The sequence below is a fragment of the Zeus faber genome, assembly GCF_960531495.2.
Source record: "Zeus faber genome assembly, chromosome: 1".
In the NCBI taxonomy this organism is placed as follows: Eukaryota; Metazoa; Chordata; class Actinopteri; order Zeiformes; family Zeidae; genus Zeus; species Zeus faber.
Genome location: NC_137193.1, coordinates 22273060 through 22291983, shown reverse-complemented (window position 1 = coordinate 22291983; position 18924 = coordinate 22273060). Strand labels below are relative to the sequence as shown.

Below are 18924 nucleotides of genomic sequence, written 5' to 3'. Positions count from 1 at the left end.
TTTGGTCTCTGGTGGGTGGTATATAGACTATAGTCTGCAACGCAAGACCCACTGTGCATTTCTTTCAACAAACCCAATAAAAATAGTGTGTTTTTACTGTAGAGGTATTTATTTTAATTTTATTTTAGTTTCTGAAGTTTACGTGAACCAAAAGATCCCTGCGTCTGAGAGTCCTGGAGCGTCGTGGTGCAGTGTCCGTGTCCCACAAGCTCAGAGAACGGCAACGAAAGTCGGAAGTAACTTTTAAATGAAGCCTTGTAGATCTGATATGAGTGAAGATTCAGCAACTGGATTGCTTATACCTGGCCTCGAATTTGTTCGGAAACAGATTTTGGTGGACTGATGTGGTGAAAGCAGTGAAAATTACAAAGTAAATACACCGAAAGCAGGAAGTCATGCTCAAACACCGTTGGCTCACAGAACCCGGAATTTGTGCTTAAACCCTCACAGAACACGGGGCCTCGGGAGGGTGGCTCCTACCACAAAGAAGCAGCCCGGTTTAGAACAGGTTGGTTTAGAGGCTTGTTAGAATGGCTATAATGTATTATCTGAGCGGTATTTTCAGCAAAAAAGAAAAAAATAATCTTAAACATGTTTTGGGGACCCCAGAGACCGATATTAACTTGTGTAAAAAGGAGCATAACAGGTCCACTTTAACACTATAACCATATAATGACACTCTTAATGCACAGAAATATTTTTGCTTTCCTAATATATCTAAAAGGTGTTCCAACTCATCAGCTGCATAAAGGCGTAGTGCTTTGGGCAGAGGTCTGATTAATACAAGCCTATCTGTGGAGCAGATTGTCCAGTCCTGTTTTGTTGATGGTGCCGTAGGCTTGGGAATAGCTGCCCAGTTTGGCTCGGGGATCACCAGCGGCAGCTACGTTGGAGTTACTCTGGAAGACTTTCTTGCTGAACCGTGGCATGGGCCGTGCCTCCCGGACCTGAGGGTGGGAGCGCTGGTTCTGGAAGTTTTTAATTTTTAAACATGTTAGAAAGACAAAAGAGATCAATCAATAAATCAGCATGGTATGGTGACATTTTTCAAGCAAGGGATGCCATTGGTGACTAGTATATATATACTGTATATGTGGACTGACCAGTCTTGCTGAAGTGACACATAACCCTGAGGAGACTGATGAACCTTCCCTGCGGAGCAGTGGGTTGTTCTGGGCTTGGCTCAGGGTCAAGGAGAAGGAGCGGGTCTGGGATGTGGGGGCGGAAAGATGCCCCTGCAGGGCCTGCTTTGTGGACTGAACAAGGAAGGACAAACAAATAGTAATACCCCTTTCCCACTGCACCAAAAACCCGGTAACTCCCACTAGCATCCACCATTTGTCACCAATGGGAAAGGAAAAACCCGGGTCTCAAAGGAAAAACCCTTTTAATCAGCTCCACCTCCGAAAAAATACTTTTTTCCAAGTTTTAGTTTTATGTCGTTGTTTGTTTAAGTTGCTGTCTCCTCTACCGTTTTATTCCCAATCACACTGGAACCATGACACGCCCCTTCTTTGACGTGTTTGTGACGTTGAACGTGACACGCCAGAAAAAAAAGGCAACTTACCATGTTCGCACTGGCACCCTCTGTTGGGGATGTGGTGACATTTTCACGACTGGTCTGCGGCACCACTGTCCTGCTGGACGCACCAGGGCGGTGGTAGTGAGGGGGGCCACCTTCACGCCTCGCAAAACCATCTTAATTAAGGAAAATGATTTATTAATAAGGTCAGTATGGTGCAAAAGCAGTAATTGAAGTCAGAAATTTTTTTTTTTTATCCATACATACTGGGTGCATGTGTGATGGGGTTATATGTGAGTTTCTTGGTGTCGAGGTCAGCTGTTAGACTCATCTGCCCCAGAGAAGGTTGGATGGATATGTTTGCTGGACAAGGTTGAGTGATAACAGTTTGTGCCGCTGCAGGGCTTATCTTATCAATATTTTCATATTGCGGTTTTCCATCGTCACCACCACCAGCATCTCCATTTATTGTGACTTGGTTGTTTTCTTCTTTGTCGTTCTCTCCATGGCTCGTCACACTGGGTTTGTCCTTGTCAGCAACACGGTCTCCACTGCCTGGTGTCGGTCCAGATGCTGACGGCCCAGAAGCAGTTGTTTCTCTCTGCTTCGGCTGGATTGGCCTCCACTGATTGGTCCTTTTCTCCAAAATCATCTTCTTTTGCATGTAAGAAATAAATATTTCGATTTAAAGGGCTTTTAATAAGTTCAATAGTCCTGAAATGTGATTCATAAGCTTCTATGAATTGGTCAGTACCTCATACAGTTTGTTGCGATACTGAACCACAGATAGTTGGATGGCATCGTCCACAGGAAGCACCACATCACAGCTGAGAGCCGGTTCCTTGGCTGGATTATGAAACCTCCAGGGACAGAAAACATTGTGTAAGATATAACATCCAATGCCTAACATTAAAGTCCCTGCGAAGTAAATTCAGTGATTTGTTTCGAACCACATTACACATGTTAGAAAGCATGCAAAAAGACTGAACGATGTAGTACTGAATTGTGGAATTGGACTGTTAAACTGTTTCTCACCATTTTTGTGGTACAGATTTGGGCGAGGCTAAATCATGGCCCCTCCCCTAGCACTATACAGTATAACACCAGATCGGACCGTCGGAAAACGGAGCATCAGTGGTAAAATAAGCTAAAAGACTGAGCCTGAGTTTGGGATAAAACGCTGTTTTGGGAATAAACACCTGGAGTAAAAGGCATCCTCAGAGAGACTGTTAACTCATGCTCTTGGCACCGATTCCGTGGGTGTCACCGGGTGCCCCCGGATACCACCGGATACCCCCGCCCCGCCCCATTATATACTTGCCAATTTTTTTTAAATCATTCAAATTTGGCTGTGTGGTTAATAACACATTTTACTGTGGCGTGACAAACTCAGAACACAATTTTATTTCACTTCACAGGGACTTTGAGAAAATGAATTACCACTTAACCTCCAAGAGCCGAAAAGCCAAATGATGATGAATATTGCCTTATCAACACACAATGGGCAAAAATCCAAGTGTGGTGTGGGTTTTTAAGCATAGAGCAGTAAAAAAGAGATGGTAAATGCCTCCGCTCCAACTCTGGTTCCAGAAGAGAGTTTTTTCAATTAGTCTACCCCACAGAGATTTTGTAAAATCTGTAAAATCTCAATCTAAAAAGTAATCATCACGGTACATATTTTCTCCCTGTTACTACCTGGCGACATATGGGTGTTGTAGGGCCTGCTCTGCAGTCAGTCTTTTGTCTGGGTTGAAAACCAAAAGGCCTCTGACCAGGTCCAGAGCATCCGGAGGCACAGATGGCTGGAGAAGTTCCTCCAGAGGCACCTGGGGTCTGGAGATGGGGAGACGACAGAGAGGAAGGAAATTAAGATACGAATATGAATAAATAGGAGAGGAAAGTAAAAATGAACAAACATGACACTATACTACAGAGTATGTGCACAGGGGTGAGTTTTCTTACTTCAGTAACATTTCCTGAATTACAGAGGCCCCATATTCAGACTTGATGGAGACAATGTCTGAGAAGAAAAGGATGGTGTATTAGGTAACACACATGTTACAACAAAATCTCCTTTAGAAACAATAATGAGTTAAGGATACATTATTGGTAATGTTGACAGTCACCCTCTTGGCTGGGGTGCGCTATGGCACTCAAGATCTTCTCTATTTGGTTGATGGTGGATGTCCCCTGGAACAGGGCTTTCCCCAGCAGCATCTCTCCAAGGATGCAGCCGATGCTCCACATGTCCACACCTTTGGTGTACCTTCTGGGAATATTGGTGTAATATTATTTGTGTATATTACAGTGATTGGTACTCATTAAGATATGAAATTGCAAATGCCCTCAGTGTTTCCCCTAGAATTTTTTTCAGGCCTGGTTGTATGCACCAAAAAGCTTGCCTAAGCACACAAGGGACGCGGAATGTCATATTGCCGTGGCAGGCGGTCTGCAAATTATATCTGTATTCAAATTTTGGTTGGCTCTGTATATTCAAGACATAAAACAAAGTGATCACAAGGAGTGTATGATTTAATAAGCTGCATTTATTGCATAAAAATAAACTGTGTAACCAATGACCTTTGCAAAACCTTTGTACATCATGAACACAGTGTGCATGATTCATTGCTGCACTCTATCTTCCTTGGCTTGGTGAAAAATGTCACCATGGCATCAGGATATGGACATTTAGCCACAGGGGGCCCATTTATTGAAAACTTCATGCAGGCCCCCACATGCTTTCCTTGCAGCCTGTTCCTGAGGTCTACTTTCACCTACCAAAAGTGAAGATTTGTCTTGAATGAGTAAATTCTTAAATTTAAGGATAGATTGCTATCAAAAGCAATCATAAGTTGTGTGAATTGTTGCCCGGTACCCTGTTCATAGTGAAGAAATCACGTTCACAGTTCACAATGCCCACAGGAACGGTGAGTGCAATGGCAGCAAGCTTGCTCAGGCAGGGATAGAGCTGACCAAGCTCATCCTACTGTGAAAATGTGAAATATGAAATTTTATGATTTATGACATAAATCCTGAAATAAATAAATGAGGCAATAATTATGTAAATAAATGTAAATGTAAATATATAAATCAGTAAATATATGCCCGGCAGACCGGGCGACCGCCACCTCGGCCAGCCCGCCAGAGGTGCCCGGCCGAGCTGGGATCTTTCAATTCGATTCATGGGATCTTTCATCACAGAAAACAGTACCTTTAGTTTTTTTTACTTTATTTTGAACATTTTGATGAGGCCATTAAGTAAAACAGTAAAGTTTTTAGAATGTTTTGAATAGGCCATTACAAAAAGAAAAAGATTTTAGATTTTCCTGGTGACACAGAGATAGTCGCTCGTTAAGTTTGCACATTTTAACATCCCTAGTTGAGTTTGCTTAAATAGCATAATTGGACTGTAAATTCCAATAAAAAAGGCCGTAATACATTTTTTTGGGGGGACAGTGCCGTTATATTTGGTGCTAAAAATGTTTGGTTTTTTTGGCCTGGCGGGGGTTCTTGTTGGCCTGGCGGCCCATCAGACTTGAACAATTATAGAGGAAACACTGGCCCTTGTGACAATTTTCAAGATTATTATTTAATAATTATTTTCAGATTTTTTTGGAACAGCAATACCTTTTGGATCCCAGCAGGATCTCGGGAGCTCTGTACCATCGTGTTGCCACATATTCTGTCAGCGGTGGGTTCCCAGCGTCCTCTTGGACCTGGTTCAGTGATCTGGCCAACCCAAAGTCACACAGCTTGACACAACAGTCTGTGTCCAACAGAACGTTGGAGGGCTGTGGAGCAAAGAGGGAAATTACAAAAACCTGAAGAGGTTGGTCAGCAATGGAACTAGGGCCTGCTGTGTCTAAATTATTATAAGGTAAAGAAAACAAAAACAAAAACAATACAAACAAGAAAAAGACATATAGGAGAGTATACCACATGCACTGAAGCATTTCAGAATCATCTCCTGTGGCCAAGTCAGCAGCGTTGCTTGGTCAAACTCCAGCACTGCAGCCTTGTGCTTAAAATGTGGCCTTTGAAATGATGCTTCCATCGTATACTTAGATACCCTGTGTCGATTAATTAACACAATCTACATTTTTTTTTTTTAATCAAAAACCTGAACAACGGTTAATAATATATGTGCATGGGTATCAGAATATCAGCCACTGCTAGTTTTGTAAATAGCATTTTTCTATATACTAGACTATTATGACGTGTAAACATGATTCACTTGTGGACAGTATACAGTATACATTTGTGATGTTGGATCACATGCGAATACGACCAATGACACATCTCGATAAGCTTCTTGTGAAACGCTGAACGTCGTACTTTTTGGTCCCTGTGGATGACATTTCCTGAGTGCAGGTATTTGGTGGCTTTGAGGAGCTGGTACATGACGTAGCGCTTGTGCATGTCCTTCAACAGGTTGCCCTTTTTTATCACCGCATGCAGGTCGGTATCTGTTTGAAAGCAAAAAACATGAAGGTTGTTTTTTAAGATGCTTTCACAGTTATGCTATATTTTCTTTGTGAAGTACCGCCAAAAAGATTTGGGGATCTGGCCGCAGTCAGCCCAAAAAGAAAATAGAGAGTGTTGTGATGCTGCCCCACAGAGGGGAAACAGAGCAGAACACAGAGAGAAGAGGGAGAACAATCCGTGGACTCGGCGCGCGTGCGTGCACACACACACTCACACACACACACACACACACACACACACACACACACACACACACACACACACACACACACACACACACACACACTCATAATTCCACAGAGACAGAGAACATAGTGTGCTTGACCCGAGTCTCAAAAAAACAAATATACCAAGGCACGAGGCTAAGATAATAAACATTTGTTTAGAGTATAAATTTGTGCCACAGCAGAGCAAATGCAAATAAGCACGTGGAGCAGCAGCGTCATGAAATACTCACCCATGTATTCAAAGATCAGATAGATGTCTTTGTCATTCTGTGCTCTGATGACATCTAGAAGCCTGATGATGTTTGTGTGATCTCCAAATTCCTGCAGACAGGATACATTGGCTTAGTGACATGTGTTTGTGAAAACACATAAACACACACATACAGACACACGCATACTATCTAGATGCTTATTTGACCCATAACACACGGCTGAGGCAGCGGTTGTGTATACAAAGGGTAACGTTTTGGGACTAGTTGCATAACAGTTTTGGTAATTATGTGCACACACAGAGACAAGGGATTTGGTATTGGTGTTTCTTTATAACTTCAGTTATAAACATTGGCCTGTTTTAAAGGCTTTAGTGTATGATATCAAATAGATAGAAATTCAGATTACAAGAATGACAAGTGACTTATTCCGGACAATCATTCACCAGCTGCACATAAAACCATAATGATTCTCACCTGAAGGAACATGACTTCTCTGAATGTCCGCTGCAAAAATAATGAACAAGAGCATCATGCCTGTCATTCAGCACAACTACATCTTCATTAAACATAGGCGAGGCCCTTTGCACACAGCGGCTGCAGGTCACGCCATCAGTTTATGGTCAGATAGAGTTGAGTACACACCTGGGCATCTGTCCTGTTTCTAAAGGCATCGAAGATCTTCTTCACAGCTACAACCTCCCCTGTCTGCCTGTCCACCGCCTTCCACACGATGCCGTACGCCTGGGACGGACAGAAGACACCAGCAGTTATTGAATGTGTATCGATCATCAGAATTAACAATCTATGTATAAATAGCTCCAAAATAAGTGTGCTCCAAAAGCACGACTCTCACTTTTCTGTTGGCCCTTTGGTTCAACAGTCAATAAAGTCCCTTCTGAAGCAGCGATATTCAACTGGTGGTCTGTGGGCCGAATGTGGCTCTCTGAATGAATTTCATGGTTAGCAGTGAACTGTAGTTACATTGATTCCAGAAATATCTGCAGCGCTTAAAGTACCATCGACAAAAGAAAGGTATGACTGTACAGAGGCAGTGTGCATTTAAAAATATAAAACCCGAGAGAAAATTGGAAATGTATCAGTTTATTTTGGTTTGCACTACATATATGTTACCCAGATAGGGGGAATTCAATGCTAGTTACATCCCTGTGTGTCCAGTACAGAGATAGCGAGGTGCTGCATGCTAACTGTGTTAGCTCAACGCAAGGCTGCAGATGGGATCAACTAGCCTAGCAGCTGTGAAATGTCCCTAAGACTGGCGTACCCCTTTCAGCTTTTATTGTAAATTGATAAAGATCATTTGACGAACATGAAGGTGGTTTTGCATTTCCTTTGATTTACACGGTAAAGAATGCAGAAAGATTGCCACATTGGAAGACTTAGGCAACCTGAAATACTACCAGCAGGACATTTTACGGAGCGCCTCTCTCCCTGGACTGTTGTCAGTAGTAAACAGGTCTCTGTAACTCGAGCCATAATGGCCCCTGCTCTGCTGCAGGTGAGGCTTGTTAGTCACTAGGTGCGTGTACGTGGCGGTCCCTGACACCTGCCTCGTAATAACAATAACAACGTCCACAGTCACAGGGGGTAAATTGAGTGTCTCTGTGGAGAGTATGTGGAAACAACAACAACAACAACAACAACAACAACAACGACGACGACGACTTTCAATCTTTGGTCCAATGTGCTCTCTACAGAAACACTAAACCAACAAGCTTTGGACCCTTAACAATCAAAAGAAACATTGTCCTCAAAGCTCAGCAGATCAGCCAAAAAACAAACAGATTGTCCCGAGAAAGTAAACAGACCACGTCCACCCAGCGCTGAGCTCAGGGAAATACCTGCGGGGATCAAGGAGGTTGTTTGAAGAACTAGAAGACAGAGGATGTACATTGTAGGAGCGTTACCGATAACAACGTATGAGCGTCTTGGCATTAAACCCCCCCGGAATTATAACCTCCTTTTCCACAACAAACACGATGTAACGAGTGAACGATAACTCAAAACCCCAAAAGAAAATGAGTTTAGTCATCACCCCTCACGGCTTGTTTCCGACCTTCCACCTCTGACTACTTTAGTTGGGACCGCTGACGCCGACGCGCTTCAATCCCGGAATATGCTGAAGAGTGAAGCCCGACGCGACTTCAAGCGAAGCATCCACTCACCCCCTTCCCGAGTCTCCTCCGGATCTCGTACTTGAGAGTAACGTGCTCCTCCACCCCCGACACCTTGACTCCCCCACTTGTGTCGCTCATTTTTGATGCGCTGCTGGGCGCGACGCGGCGGGACGAGCTTAACTGGGCAGGTGGCTGCGGCTCGGGCCGGAGCCCCGTCACCGGCGCGCGGCTCTCAACCTCACCGCCATTTCAACGCCATTCCCACGCGACGGACGGTCCTTCGACGGCGCGTCACGCCGCGTATCCCGCCCCGCACGGCGCGTTGGCGAAGCGGCGGCCGGTGCTGTGGCTCGCCGGCTCCCTCGCCGCTTCACCTCGGCGTTCTGTAGCGGTTGGTCGTCATGGAGACGCCGTGCCCTTCTTAAAAAAAACAAAAACAAAAAAAAAACACCACCCACCCAGCTGGGGACTGTCCGTGGCGCTTGGTGTTTTTATGGATTATTACCTAGTCGTTTGCTGTTATTGCGTTATTACCATCATAATAAACGATGTTGTTATTGCTCTCTAATTGAATTGACGTCTTTAGTTTTTTTTTTTTTCCTACAGCCCTGCGAATGGTTCCGAGAATTTCCGATTTGGCGAAAACCAAAAGTGAAAGACGAACCCTCTTCAACACAGAAAACATGGGGAAAAAGCTCCGTGACCTTTCTGTTTCACAGTCCGGTGAGTGACTCATATGATTTCAGACTGGGCAACATTTTTTTTAATTTAATTTAATTTTTTAAATAAAAAACAGAAGAAGTTGTAGGTAATTTCCAGTTTTATTTCAAAAAGACATCACATGCTAATTAAATTGAAAAATAGTACTTACATTAGTAAACCCCCCCATAAATATGTTCTCCCTTATTGATGCTACAACTTGAAACAGTAAGAAAGCAGACTATGACACCACACGCTCATTCAACAAAAACATCTAAATTACTGTATTACAAACTCTATTAGGCCAATCTATGCTGATAAGAGGCCAAATAATAGTATGAACATTAACCTCATTTTATTTTAATGCAGCGTTAATAATTTTAAGCCCACTGAAAAAAACAAAACTTTTAATCAACCTATCCAAAACACCTAAGCCATATATTATTCATATCTAACCGACAGCAGTATTACACTGAACTGAGGAGGTAACTGTCAATTTGTCAAATATGAAACCGGAGACACTCTGCGGACACACTCCTCTCACCCAAAACAGGTAATGGAAATAAATGTAGGACGGAGAGAGGGAGTTTTAGGAGGAGTGGAGGAAGCGGTTGAAGGCGTTGTAGGCCGACTCCAAGTCAAACAGCATCTGCCGGACTTGGGAGTCGTCCAGCTCGTCTGAGGCCGACATGCTGCTGAGGGTCGTCAGCCTGAAGGAAACAAAAAAAAAATACAGGACAAGGACTCAAGTAAAACAAAACATACTGTGCATACTCTGCTGTCTTAAAAGAGGGACTTTTGTACACAACGGGTCAAAAAACCTACCAGAGGCTGACTTTGTCCTTGGCCTCCGAGTCCAGAGGCATGTTGCTCATCCTGTTCATGGTCTCCATCAGCTCTCTTAGGTCTGGCTGGATCTGGTTGGTCCATGAAATTACAGAATTAATACGTTGAGCGGCCAATTAAACAAACAAACAATATGAAGAGAGGGTCACAAAAAAAAAAGATACAATATTTGGGGAGTTACCTCATCCATTGCTCTGATCTCCAGCCTCAGCTTGTCCATTACTGTGATGAAGAGCTGCAAGATGGAAGAACAACAGGAAAGTCAGAGACCGGGGAGATCTCAGGAACTCGTCCACTTGTTAGGCCGTCCTTTAGGCCACGGTGGCAACCAAGCCATCAACGGGCAGAAGGAACCTTTTAGTTCCCGAAAAGTTCCTAGGACTAAAGGTTCTGTGTGCTTTGGGTGGAAACGCAGCTATCATTGTTTCCAAAAGTCTTGAGCTTTTTAAACAGCTCTACTTTTCTATGTGACGGGCTCTGGTTCTGCGTGAGTCGCAGTTGGCAGCAGATGCATTTGGCGCTGGTAACATTTTTTTTTTCTGTCCAACTGCATGCACTGGTCTCAAGCAGCGATAGTAAGATAAGCCAAGTTACGTAGAATTGGTTTGGTGCTAGAAGAGAAGATATTCAATCATTCCATTCAGGGTCCCCTACATTGGCAGGAGACGCCAAAAAAGACGTTGCGTTGCTTTCGCTTAGTGTAGGTGGTTTCATGTGATGTGATGGCCGGGGAGAGAAGACGTACGGAAACAATATCCGCAATGCAGCGGTTCAAGTTGCCCTTGTCGTCCTTGATGGTAATTGGCCGATCTTCCTTTATTCTCTCCATGGCTAGTGGGCAGTCAAGCTAGCAGACAATGTGAGAAAAATGGAATAAGCAACATGACGTGTTTTCTTTTGTTTTCAAAAGGCATGATTAAACTAAAATGTAGCATAGCTAAACCCTTAAGACATGGTTTGGTTATCCAGTGTACATGAATTACAGCACATCTTCCATTAAATGCCTTCATATGTTTTGGAGAACAGTGGAATTTTTGGGGAATAAAGACAATTTGCAGAAGTGTTGAAGTGTTCTATGTCAATTTAGTGATGTATCTGTAATTGTGGGTAAATAATTAATTATTTCAGACTAAAGGACTTAAATCGACACCCATGACTAATAGTAATAAACTCCATGTGGGTGCTTTGATGAGATATGCTTTGGCGAGTATGTAGCATTCATGGCTAACATGTCTTTTTAACAGCATAATGTTTAACCCCCCCTATTTCACACCAAGAGCGTCACTTCACGTGTTGATTCGTCAATTCACACCGACTCCGTCGACACGCTCAACCAGAGGCAGCACTCTGGTGACGTTCTATCATTCATTCAACTTTTTATGGGCAAGAGAATCTTTGCTTTTGTTTTTCAACCTTTTCCTTTTCATTATAATTGCATATGGAGTGTTTGTCGCTAAATGTAGTTGGATTAGATTGCGTGTCTAGCGTTCATTGTTAATATTTCATATCCCAGATTTTGGCCCAAATACAAAGCGTTTTGTTGCTGTAATGAGTAGTAATCTATAAATATATTGCGTTTTTTGAGAATGCCATTCAATAAATTGACAGATTTGTTGTTACTTGACGAGTCAGTTGGACTAGCGCCCGCACACAGTTGACCGCAAGGAAACCATCCCGCTTCGTGTACACCATCCCCCCTTCCACTGCCCTCCGTGTTTCTGACAGGTACAGCATACCATACCAATAAAGTCTACTTCGTCAACAAAGTCAATAAAACTACTTTTCAAGCATGAAGTAAAAAGTCAATTTCTGGGCCTGGTATTTGTTTTCCTGCTGGACTGATAATATTTTCTTTAATTAGAGGTTTAATTTGATATGGGAAAAAATGTATTAGTTTGTTAATTAAATTCAGTAATCCATGTTAGGAATGCTACATCAGCGATTTTATATATGTGGTTGATGCATACCAGACTTGGCAATAAAATATTTTAACTACATACATATTTTCTGAACGGGCTCCTATGGGGAATGCCGCTCCTGTTGGCGCGGGCAGCAAGAAAAAAACGGAGCCGAGGCATAAAACAACGGAAAGGGTCTAGGAGCCTCGTGTGGTGACAAGCGTCCCAGAAGCGTCGTTGCACGCCTGTTGGAGCCGGTGTAAATTGCAAAATTGATTAATATGGCAGTGTATCTGAAGCGTTGCGGTGACGCTCTTGGCACGAAATGGGAAAGGCCCGTTTGCCCTTCACATCAGAAACTCACCCTGTACTTTCTGCAGAAGTCATCAATGGAGCCCACATCGGAGCCCTGGACCTGTTTGAAAGCAGCCTTATACTGAACCAGAAGTCTGGAGCAGAAGGCAGTGTACCTGAAAATAACAATTATACATATTTAAAAAGGGAAAAAGACAAAGCAAAAAATTGAAACCCAACCACAGGTTCGTCACTCACTTAGAGTCAAAAATGGGAACTTACTCATTAGGTGTGACACAGTCTTTGATGTAAGCTTTCTCCAGTGCTTGGAGGGTCTTAACAACAGCAAACAACTCAGCCATGTTATCATACCTTAAAAAATATATTTATATGTAAGTTTAAAAGCACGAGTCGAATAACAAATCAATGTTTCCAATAAGGTTCCGATGAGGAATTAATAATGTATCCAAAACTCACTTCTCCCGTTCTCTTGCATTTTTGTATAGTTTTACTTCCTGAAAAAAAAAAGGCACACAATTTTTTAAAATCAACTACTTATTTTAATGACAATGACTTTTCAAAATGATTTTCTTAAGTCTATACCTGATAAAATAAACAGAGGCCCCGTTTTCAAATGTTAGGCAATGACTCAGCAGATAGTGACATTGTATGACAATATAAGTTAGTAAGAAGGCAATTTGACCATTCTCCTATTGGTTGACATAAGAAAGCAAGTCCATCAATCATAAATTGAAAACACAAATGCAATTACATTTACCTCGTATAACTCAGGTTTGTTGGCTGGGGCTATAAAAAAAAAAATGACAAAAACGGGTAAAAAATAAGTAAGAAGTAAAAAGGAAGATTTACTACAAAATATGATTTTTTTTGACCAATATCGCCTGCGCGGCTCATTTCCAATACTTAATGCATCCTACCTCCTCCTATTCCCCCTGTGACTGGTATTCCATGAAACATGGTGGCAGCTGTCGTTTCACAAGTCGATCTGAGAAAGCGGAACATCATAATTCAGTGGCCATGGCTTATTGATTGTAAAATTAGCTCTACATGTTAGGTAGCAAAGCAGTTATATGAACGGGTATTTCGCAGTGTTATCGATCCCACCATATGAGAGTTTGGTTTACAATTGTGAGAGGAGGGTGTAACGTCACATCAGAATTAATATACTGGTGTTGTCAGCTCTCTAGCTCTTGATTTTTGTGTAAGTTTCTTGAGAAACACAGCATCAGAGATTCTCTTGTCATATGATTCAAGACTCAAGAGGTTTATTTGTCACATACATATGAATACGTTCATACATATATACAGTGAATTGTCTTTGCAACGCACCCGGAGATTATGCACAATAGTTACTAAACCGAACATAATAGCTAACCTAATTCCTACCTAGCTTACTAACTGAAACTAACTGATTCCTAAAACATAATGCAGTTAGTGAATAGAATCACATAAATAAAATAAAATAAAAATAAGACTCAAAAAGATAATACAGAGTGGGGGTAAAAAAATAGAAGTGAAGGGAGTAGAGTTATGTATATGGGATAGGCTATTTGTATATACAGATATGTGCAGTAAATGTAACATGGGGACAGATTTTGGAGGCTCACCAAAATATGATTAAAATGTGTGGAATTCTGAAATAGGATCATTCGATGTGTTTTTGTTTATATCTTTCCCCAATACAGTGTATATATTTTTTGCTTTTCTGTATATACACTTTTTTTTTTTCCTCATTTAGAGAATTTTTTTTTTTTTGAGTCTTCAGCGTTTGTTAAGATTTTCACAACTGCATACAATAAATCTAATCCTGTATCTTGAAAAATGAACAGAAAATTGCTTTGGGTGATATGAAGGTTTACTGAAAATAAATGAGGGGGGGGGAAAAACAACACATTTCCTGCCTCATTTGGACATGAACTGATAAATCGTAAAAAATCAACCGCATAAATAATCAATCAGTTGGAAATCCCTCTTCAGCAAAGCGATTCCAGATGTTTATAGGACCGCAGGGCGACCCCCAACGGGAGCAGCCGGAAGAGGATAAGGTATAGAGGATTAAGTATATATCGGATATACAGTATAGATATACTATAGTACGCTGGCGACACGGTGGCACAGTGCATTGCGCTGCTGCCCTACAGCAAGGAGATCTTGGGTTTCATACCCGCCTGGATCGCTGTTGGCACCGCACGCCGGGGGGTATCTCCCGGGGGATATTTTGTTCTCCCCATGAGCGTGGGGTTTCCTCCATATAACACCGTAAGAATCCCCACAAAAAACATGCACAACAAGCGTCGTTTGACCAGCGAAGGCCATTGAAGTTGGTCCCCGGGCGCTGTGGTGTCAGCTGCCCCCCCGGAGGAAGGACAAGCTTTGATGGGATGAAGAGGGAAAGGACGTTTCACGCCCCCCATCTGCATAAGTGTGTCGGCCGTAGCTGCATGTGTTGTGGTGTGTTTGTGACAATAAAGACAAGCTTGCCTTGCTTAATCGTAGTGGCAAGTGTATACATAGCAAGTGTGTGTATATCGTACATTTGATGCACAACATATAAAGTAAGTTTTCCATATATTTAGTTACAGGAAGAAAAATACAATAATGTCTTGTTAAGGTCGTTAAGGACATGTCGTAGGTGTGATTATATTGTGTTGTTTACTTGCTTAGCGTAAGCTAGCTGTGCTAGGTGGCTAGAATATCCAAACTTCTCTGGGATAATAATCGCGCTCTGTAGTCCGAGTAATAAAAATAACACTGAACAGTTCAATATTCTTCCACCCAACACTGGCAGATAGATAGGCACGTGGACACGAGATACTTCGACTTAGATCTTAAGACTTAAGACTTAGGTCGCGATCGTGGCGCCGCCCCTTGCGGCTGCCTGCGTGGGCGTTCCGGGTCGACAACGCTTGACGTTTCACCGCATATACGTATGAAAGTATGGATGTGTAAGTGACGAATAAACCTCCTGAAATCTTGAGATGGATAACGCTGCATAGGATTTAGTCAGAGGCTAACTGCAGGCTAATGCGTTAGCGCTTCCTTATACCGATACGTAACAAGCGTAACAAATGCGTGTTGCTGTTGTGTTAACGAGGGTTAAGATCGAGGCACGATCCTGGTTCGGCGACTTGAAGACACGGTCGTTAAATAACAGTGATCTGATCGTTGACGACGGTATATTAAGACAAAACGCAAATAACTCACCCACCTCCTGCGGCGAACTGCCGCGACGTCGACGGTGAACGCACCCTCGTAGCAGGACTCCCGGACACAAAACACACATAGGTGTCCGTCGTGCCTGACCAAATTGTTTTTTTTATTTCATGGACTCGCAAGGTACACATCGACGCGTCGAACGCACATTTTCTTTATTATTATTATTTTTTTAATAGGACTTAAATACTTGAAAGTCTTTATTAAAAAAAACAAAAACATCATTGTGTTTGAGGAATCCCATACATTTGTTTGCAGGCATGTGGCGGTGCGTCCTTGGGTTTAGGCGGCGGACTCAAACGGAGTGTGCGTGGCAGCAGGTCAGCTATTCAATAACATCTAAGCGTGTAAACATCGAAGGAAACCTTGTCCCAACGGTGTTTTCCCCCCCGCAGCGTGAGTATTCATTCAGCAGCTCAACGTACGCCTTCGTGCGGTTATTGTGTTTACCGCCTGTAGCCCGTAGTCAGGGAAAGAATGACACTGTCACGAATGGCAACACCTCGTCGCGCTAGAGCGAAAAACTAGTCGTTTATCATTGAACTTGTATTTTTAGCTGAGTGGCGCCGGACAGTTTGATTCGACGCGTCAACAGCGCTCAAAGCGATTGAATTTGACATTTCACTTCCATCCGTCCGTCCATCGCTCATTGCGGGTTTTTCTTGTTTGTTTATCTTCGTTTGTTTCCAAGGCTTCCCTCTCCAGCCTCTTTAACATGAAACCCCCCAGAACGGCATCTACTCAGGAGGAATGCGGGGTGTGGTTGGACACCGTGCAGCTGAAAGGAAAAGTCAAACAAGTAATTGTGGAATTTATTTCTTATATATGGGCGGCCCATGTCTTCAATCTACAGGCCCCTGTGCTTGACTGGCTCTTCTAAGCAAATGCGACCTGTCCAGAACAAAATGACAACAATATTAACTTGTTCCAAAAAGATTGAGAATTTATTCCCAGAGCTGATAGCTGTATACTACCTATTTGTTCAATATTAAAGTTTGAACTGGAGTGTATCTTTACGTTGAATTGTACAGTAAACAAAAAAATAAAAGGAAACTCACACGATGCTGCGTTCCAATGTAAACAAAGTATTTCAGTCCTTAAAAAAACCTCTTATCTCTCACTGCTCGCCAGCAAAGCTGTTCCAGAAGGAAAGAGAAATTGTGCAGGAATGTGTTTACCAAGAGACACTGGTAGGCCTACCATATAAATGAAATAAAATAAAAGAGAGCTCTCGTAAAAGATAATGTCCCAGCACAAATACTTGGATCCAATATATATTTGCTGTCCTCAAATGGAATGCGCAGGATGGGCACGCCAACAGGTCCTCAACCCACTGAGCACCTAGTAGAAATATAATTAAAGCGATAGGCTGCTTTAGTGTCGACGTCGAGCAACCGGAGCTTGTTAGCGCTGGCCGGAAACATCTCCGTACATATACATGGTTTATTTTCTTTCCCCCGTGATATAACTCTTTTTTTTTTTCCACCTCTTTATGTTCCAGAAGAAAACCATGCGCCCCATATCTAGGCTGCTGAACCCCTTATCTGGAAATGGAGGATATAGTTTGGCTGTTGCTCTAAATTTCACTCTGACCAAAATGGAAATTCCAAACACCAAACAGAGCTCCATATCCTCCTTCTTTTCACCACAACGTAGAGGTAAATAGAAAACGTGATTTTTACCAACATGTATTTTTTTTATTACATTTTAGTGGACAATTCTATATACAGATACTACTAATAAAGAAGGGCCACATATCAACATTGAGCATTTGTACATTACAAATTCAGGCAGACAGTTTTCCTCAACAAACCGATGAAAGTGCAACTGTAAAAAAATAAACCAGTAACACATGCTAGCAAATTGATGAAATATTTGGTGACTATTTTTCCTTTTGTAATTTACCTTTAACCCATTTCTTTTATCAGTTTTAAATAAGAAATCTTCTTCTGAGGAGCCACACACATACCCAGACTGCTCCTCCTCATCTGCCTCTACCAAATATGATCCAGGAACATCCATGTGTTCAGTATTCGGGACAAAACGAAAACACAACATGGTTCTCAACGGCTCTGACTTGTGCAATACAGAGGAGCCCCGAGTCAAGACTCCTTGTGTTAATTCAGTACATGAGGGCAAAGGCATAGCTACAGAGAATGTAGAGACAGTCTGGCAGGACTCGAAGAACAACGGCACAACTTCACCGAACGGGAACCGTGGATCTGAAGAGGAGGAGGCTGGAAAGGAGCTGAATGAGCCAGAACGAATGAGTCTGCCCACTGAAACCTGCTTAACCCTGGTCAAACCTGATCCTCTCTTGGAACAGTGCAGGAGCACCCAATGGAATAATGTTTGGTGCTCTCAAAACAGTCGTGACTTAGTAGACTCTCGTAGGGCAACAAAACCGTTTGACGTTGTCACCCAAGAATCCAAGAGTCATTTTGACCTAACACACCAGGAATACTCCACGGAAAGATGGGAGAGGCACTCGGGGGCAGGTATCCTGGAAAGCCTGCAGAGTGAGGAGAGCTTCAGAACTTGTCTGGGTGCGAAAGAGAGAACCTCAACTCAGAAGGTCTCTCTGGAATTCCATGCGTCTCAGTCAGACAAGAAAGAAAACAACTCGCCATGTTTACAACCCCAACATGATCACTTATCTTTCACTTCCCGCATGCCGCATCCACTTGAAAAATGGACTGACACAAGTGGACACCTGTCGTGTCAACCATGGAAAAAGGCAGAGGCCGTGAGTTTTGTCAGCTCTCCCAGAAAGAAAGAGGCTCTACGGCCATCTCGGAGGGAGGTGCATGAGGACAGTCTGGACATGTTGTTCACCCAGGACTCGCAGGGCTTCAGGGTGATAGCTCACCGTGCTCTGTCGGCCAGGAGTTCTCTTAAAGACCAGAGCAACCTCCGCTTTGGCAGAGAGAAGAGCTTGCATTCTTATTCATCTATGATGGGAGAAGAGGAGGTGCTCTTCACTAAGGATACTCAGGGAAATATGGTCATCAAACATTAGGATTTGTTTTCCCAAACAGACTTAACTTGCTGGACCTGGTGCTCAACATGAGTATTTGCCATAGCTTGTGTGTTGAACGTTTCCTTCTATTGAATTGGTTTGTTTTCTTTGTTGCATAACAGACATCATTCCTTTTTTATCTCCTCCAGCTCAGAGCTCTTATATCTGCTGTGCTGCTGATATTAAGTTTATACCTTTTTTAAGTTTTGTTATTCCACAAATCGTATAATTAATGTTTGAATTAATTGTCTTGTTTGTTATCTAATTATCTTACCTCAACTTGGTTGTATTCTGCACTCTGTCTTTCCTGTACTGTTTTTGAACCTGTTTTGTATCTTCAACATAGTAATAAA

At 42.6% G+C, this 18924-nt stretch overlaps 3 protein-coding genes across 4 annotated transcripts; 1 reads left to right on the top strand and 2 right to left on the bottom strand.

The window, feature by feature from the left end:
* Window positions 1-788: 788 nt before the first annotated feature.
* On the bottom strand, window positions 789-8806 carry mapk15 (mitogen-activated protein kinase 15; the record flags this gene model as incomplete). The annotated part of the gene is made up of 14 exons (XM_080015856.1): window positions 8630-8806; window positions 7089-7187; window positions 6921-6950; window positions 6465-6555; window positions 5858-5988; window positions 5150-5313; window positions 3649-3791; window positions 3485-3542; window positions 3218-3355; window positions 2277-2382; window positions 1790-2177; window positions 1568-1698; window positions 1104-1256; window positions 789-968 (listed from the first exon to the last, which is right to left on the bottom strand). The coding sequence occupies exons 1-14, from the start codon at window positions 8717-8719 to the stop codon at window positions 789-791; spliced, it is 1902 nt and encodes a 633-aa protein (XP_079871982.1). The 5' UTR covers window positions 8720-8806.
* A 583-nt stretch (window positions 8807-9389) lies between these two features.
* vps28 (VPS28 subunit of ESCRT-I) lies at window positions 9390-15599 on the bottom strand. Of its 2 annotated transcripts, none has more exons than XM_080012153.1 (10): window positions 15544-15599; window positions 13257-13324; window positions 13097-13125; window positions 12796-12833; window positions 12601-12690; window positions 12389-12494; window positions 10872-10973; window positions 10308-10361; window positions 10106-10197; window positions 9390-9990 (listed from the first exon to the last, which is right to left on the bottom strand). In XM_080012153.1, the coding sequence occupies exons 2-10, from the start codon at window positions 13294-13296 to the stop codon at window positions 9870-9872; spliced, it is 672 nt and encodes a 223-aa protein (XP_079868279.1). In that variant the 5' UTR covers window positions 13297-13324; window positions 15544-15599; the 3' UTR covers window positions 9390-9869. The 2 variants fall into 2 exon arrangements, with proteins under 2 accessions (XP_079868279.1, XP_079868280.1); XM_080012154.1 differs by having other exon boundaries at window positions 15548-15585.
* On the top strand, window positions 14331-18831 carry aunip (aurora kinase A and ninein interacting protein; the record flags this gene model as incomplete). Its single annotated transcript, XM_080015736.1, has 4 exons — window positions 14331-14384; window positions 16244-16351; window positions 17054-17210; window positions 17472-18831. 4 exons carry the CDS (start codon window positions 14331-14333, stop codon window positions 18569-18571), a joined length of 1419 nt encoding a protein of 472 aa, XP_079871862.1. The 3' UTR covers window positions 18572-18831.
* Between the last annotated feature and the right edge of the window lie 93 nt (window positions 18832-18924).

Coding starts and splice junctions, on each gene's coding strand:
- vps28 (XM_080012153.1), bottom strand. CDS start 13,296: ATGTTTCATGGAATACCAGTCACAGGGGGAATAGGAGGAG. Junction 13,126..13,256: donor CACAGGGGGAATAGGAGGAG/GTAGGATGCATT, acceptor TTTTTTTTATAG/CCCCAGCCAACAAACCTGAG. Junction 10,974..12,388: donor ACTTCTGCAGAAAGTACAGG/GTGAGTTTCTGA, acceptor ATTGTCTGCTAG/CTTGACTGCCCACTAGCCAT.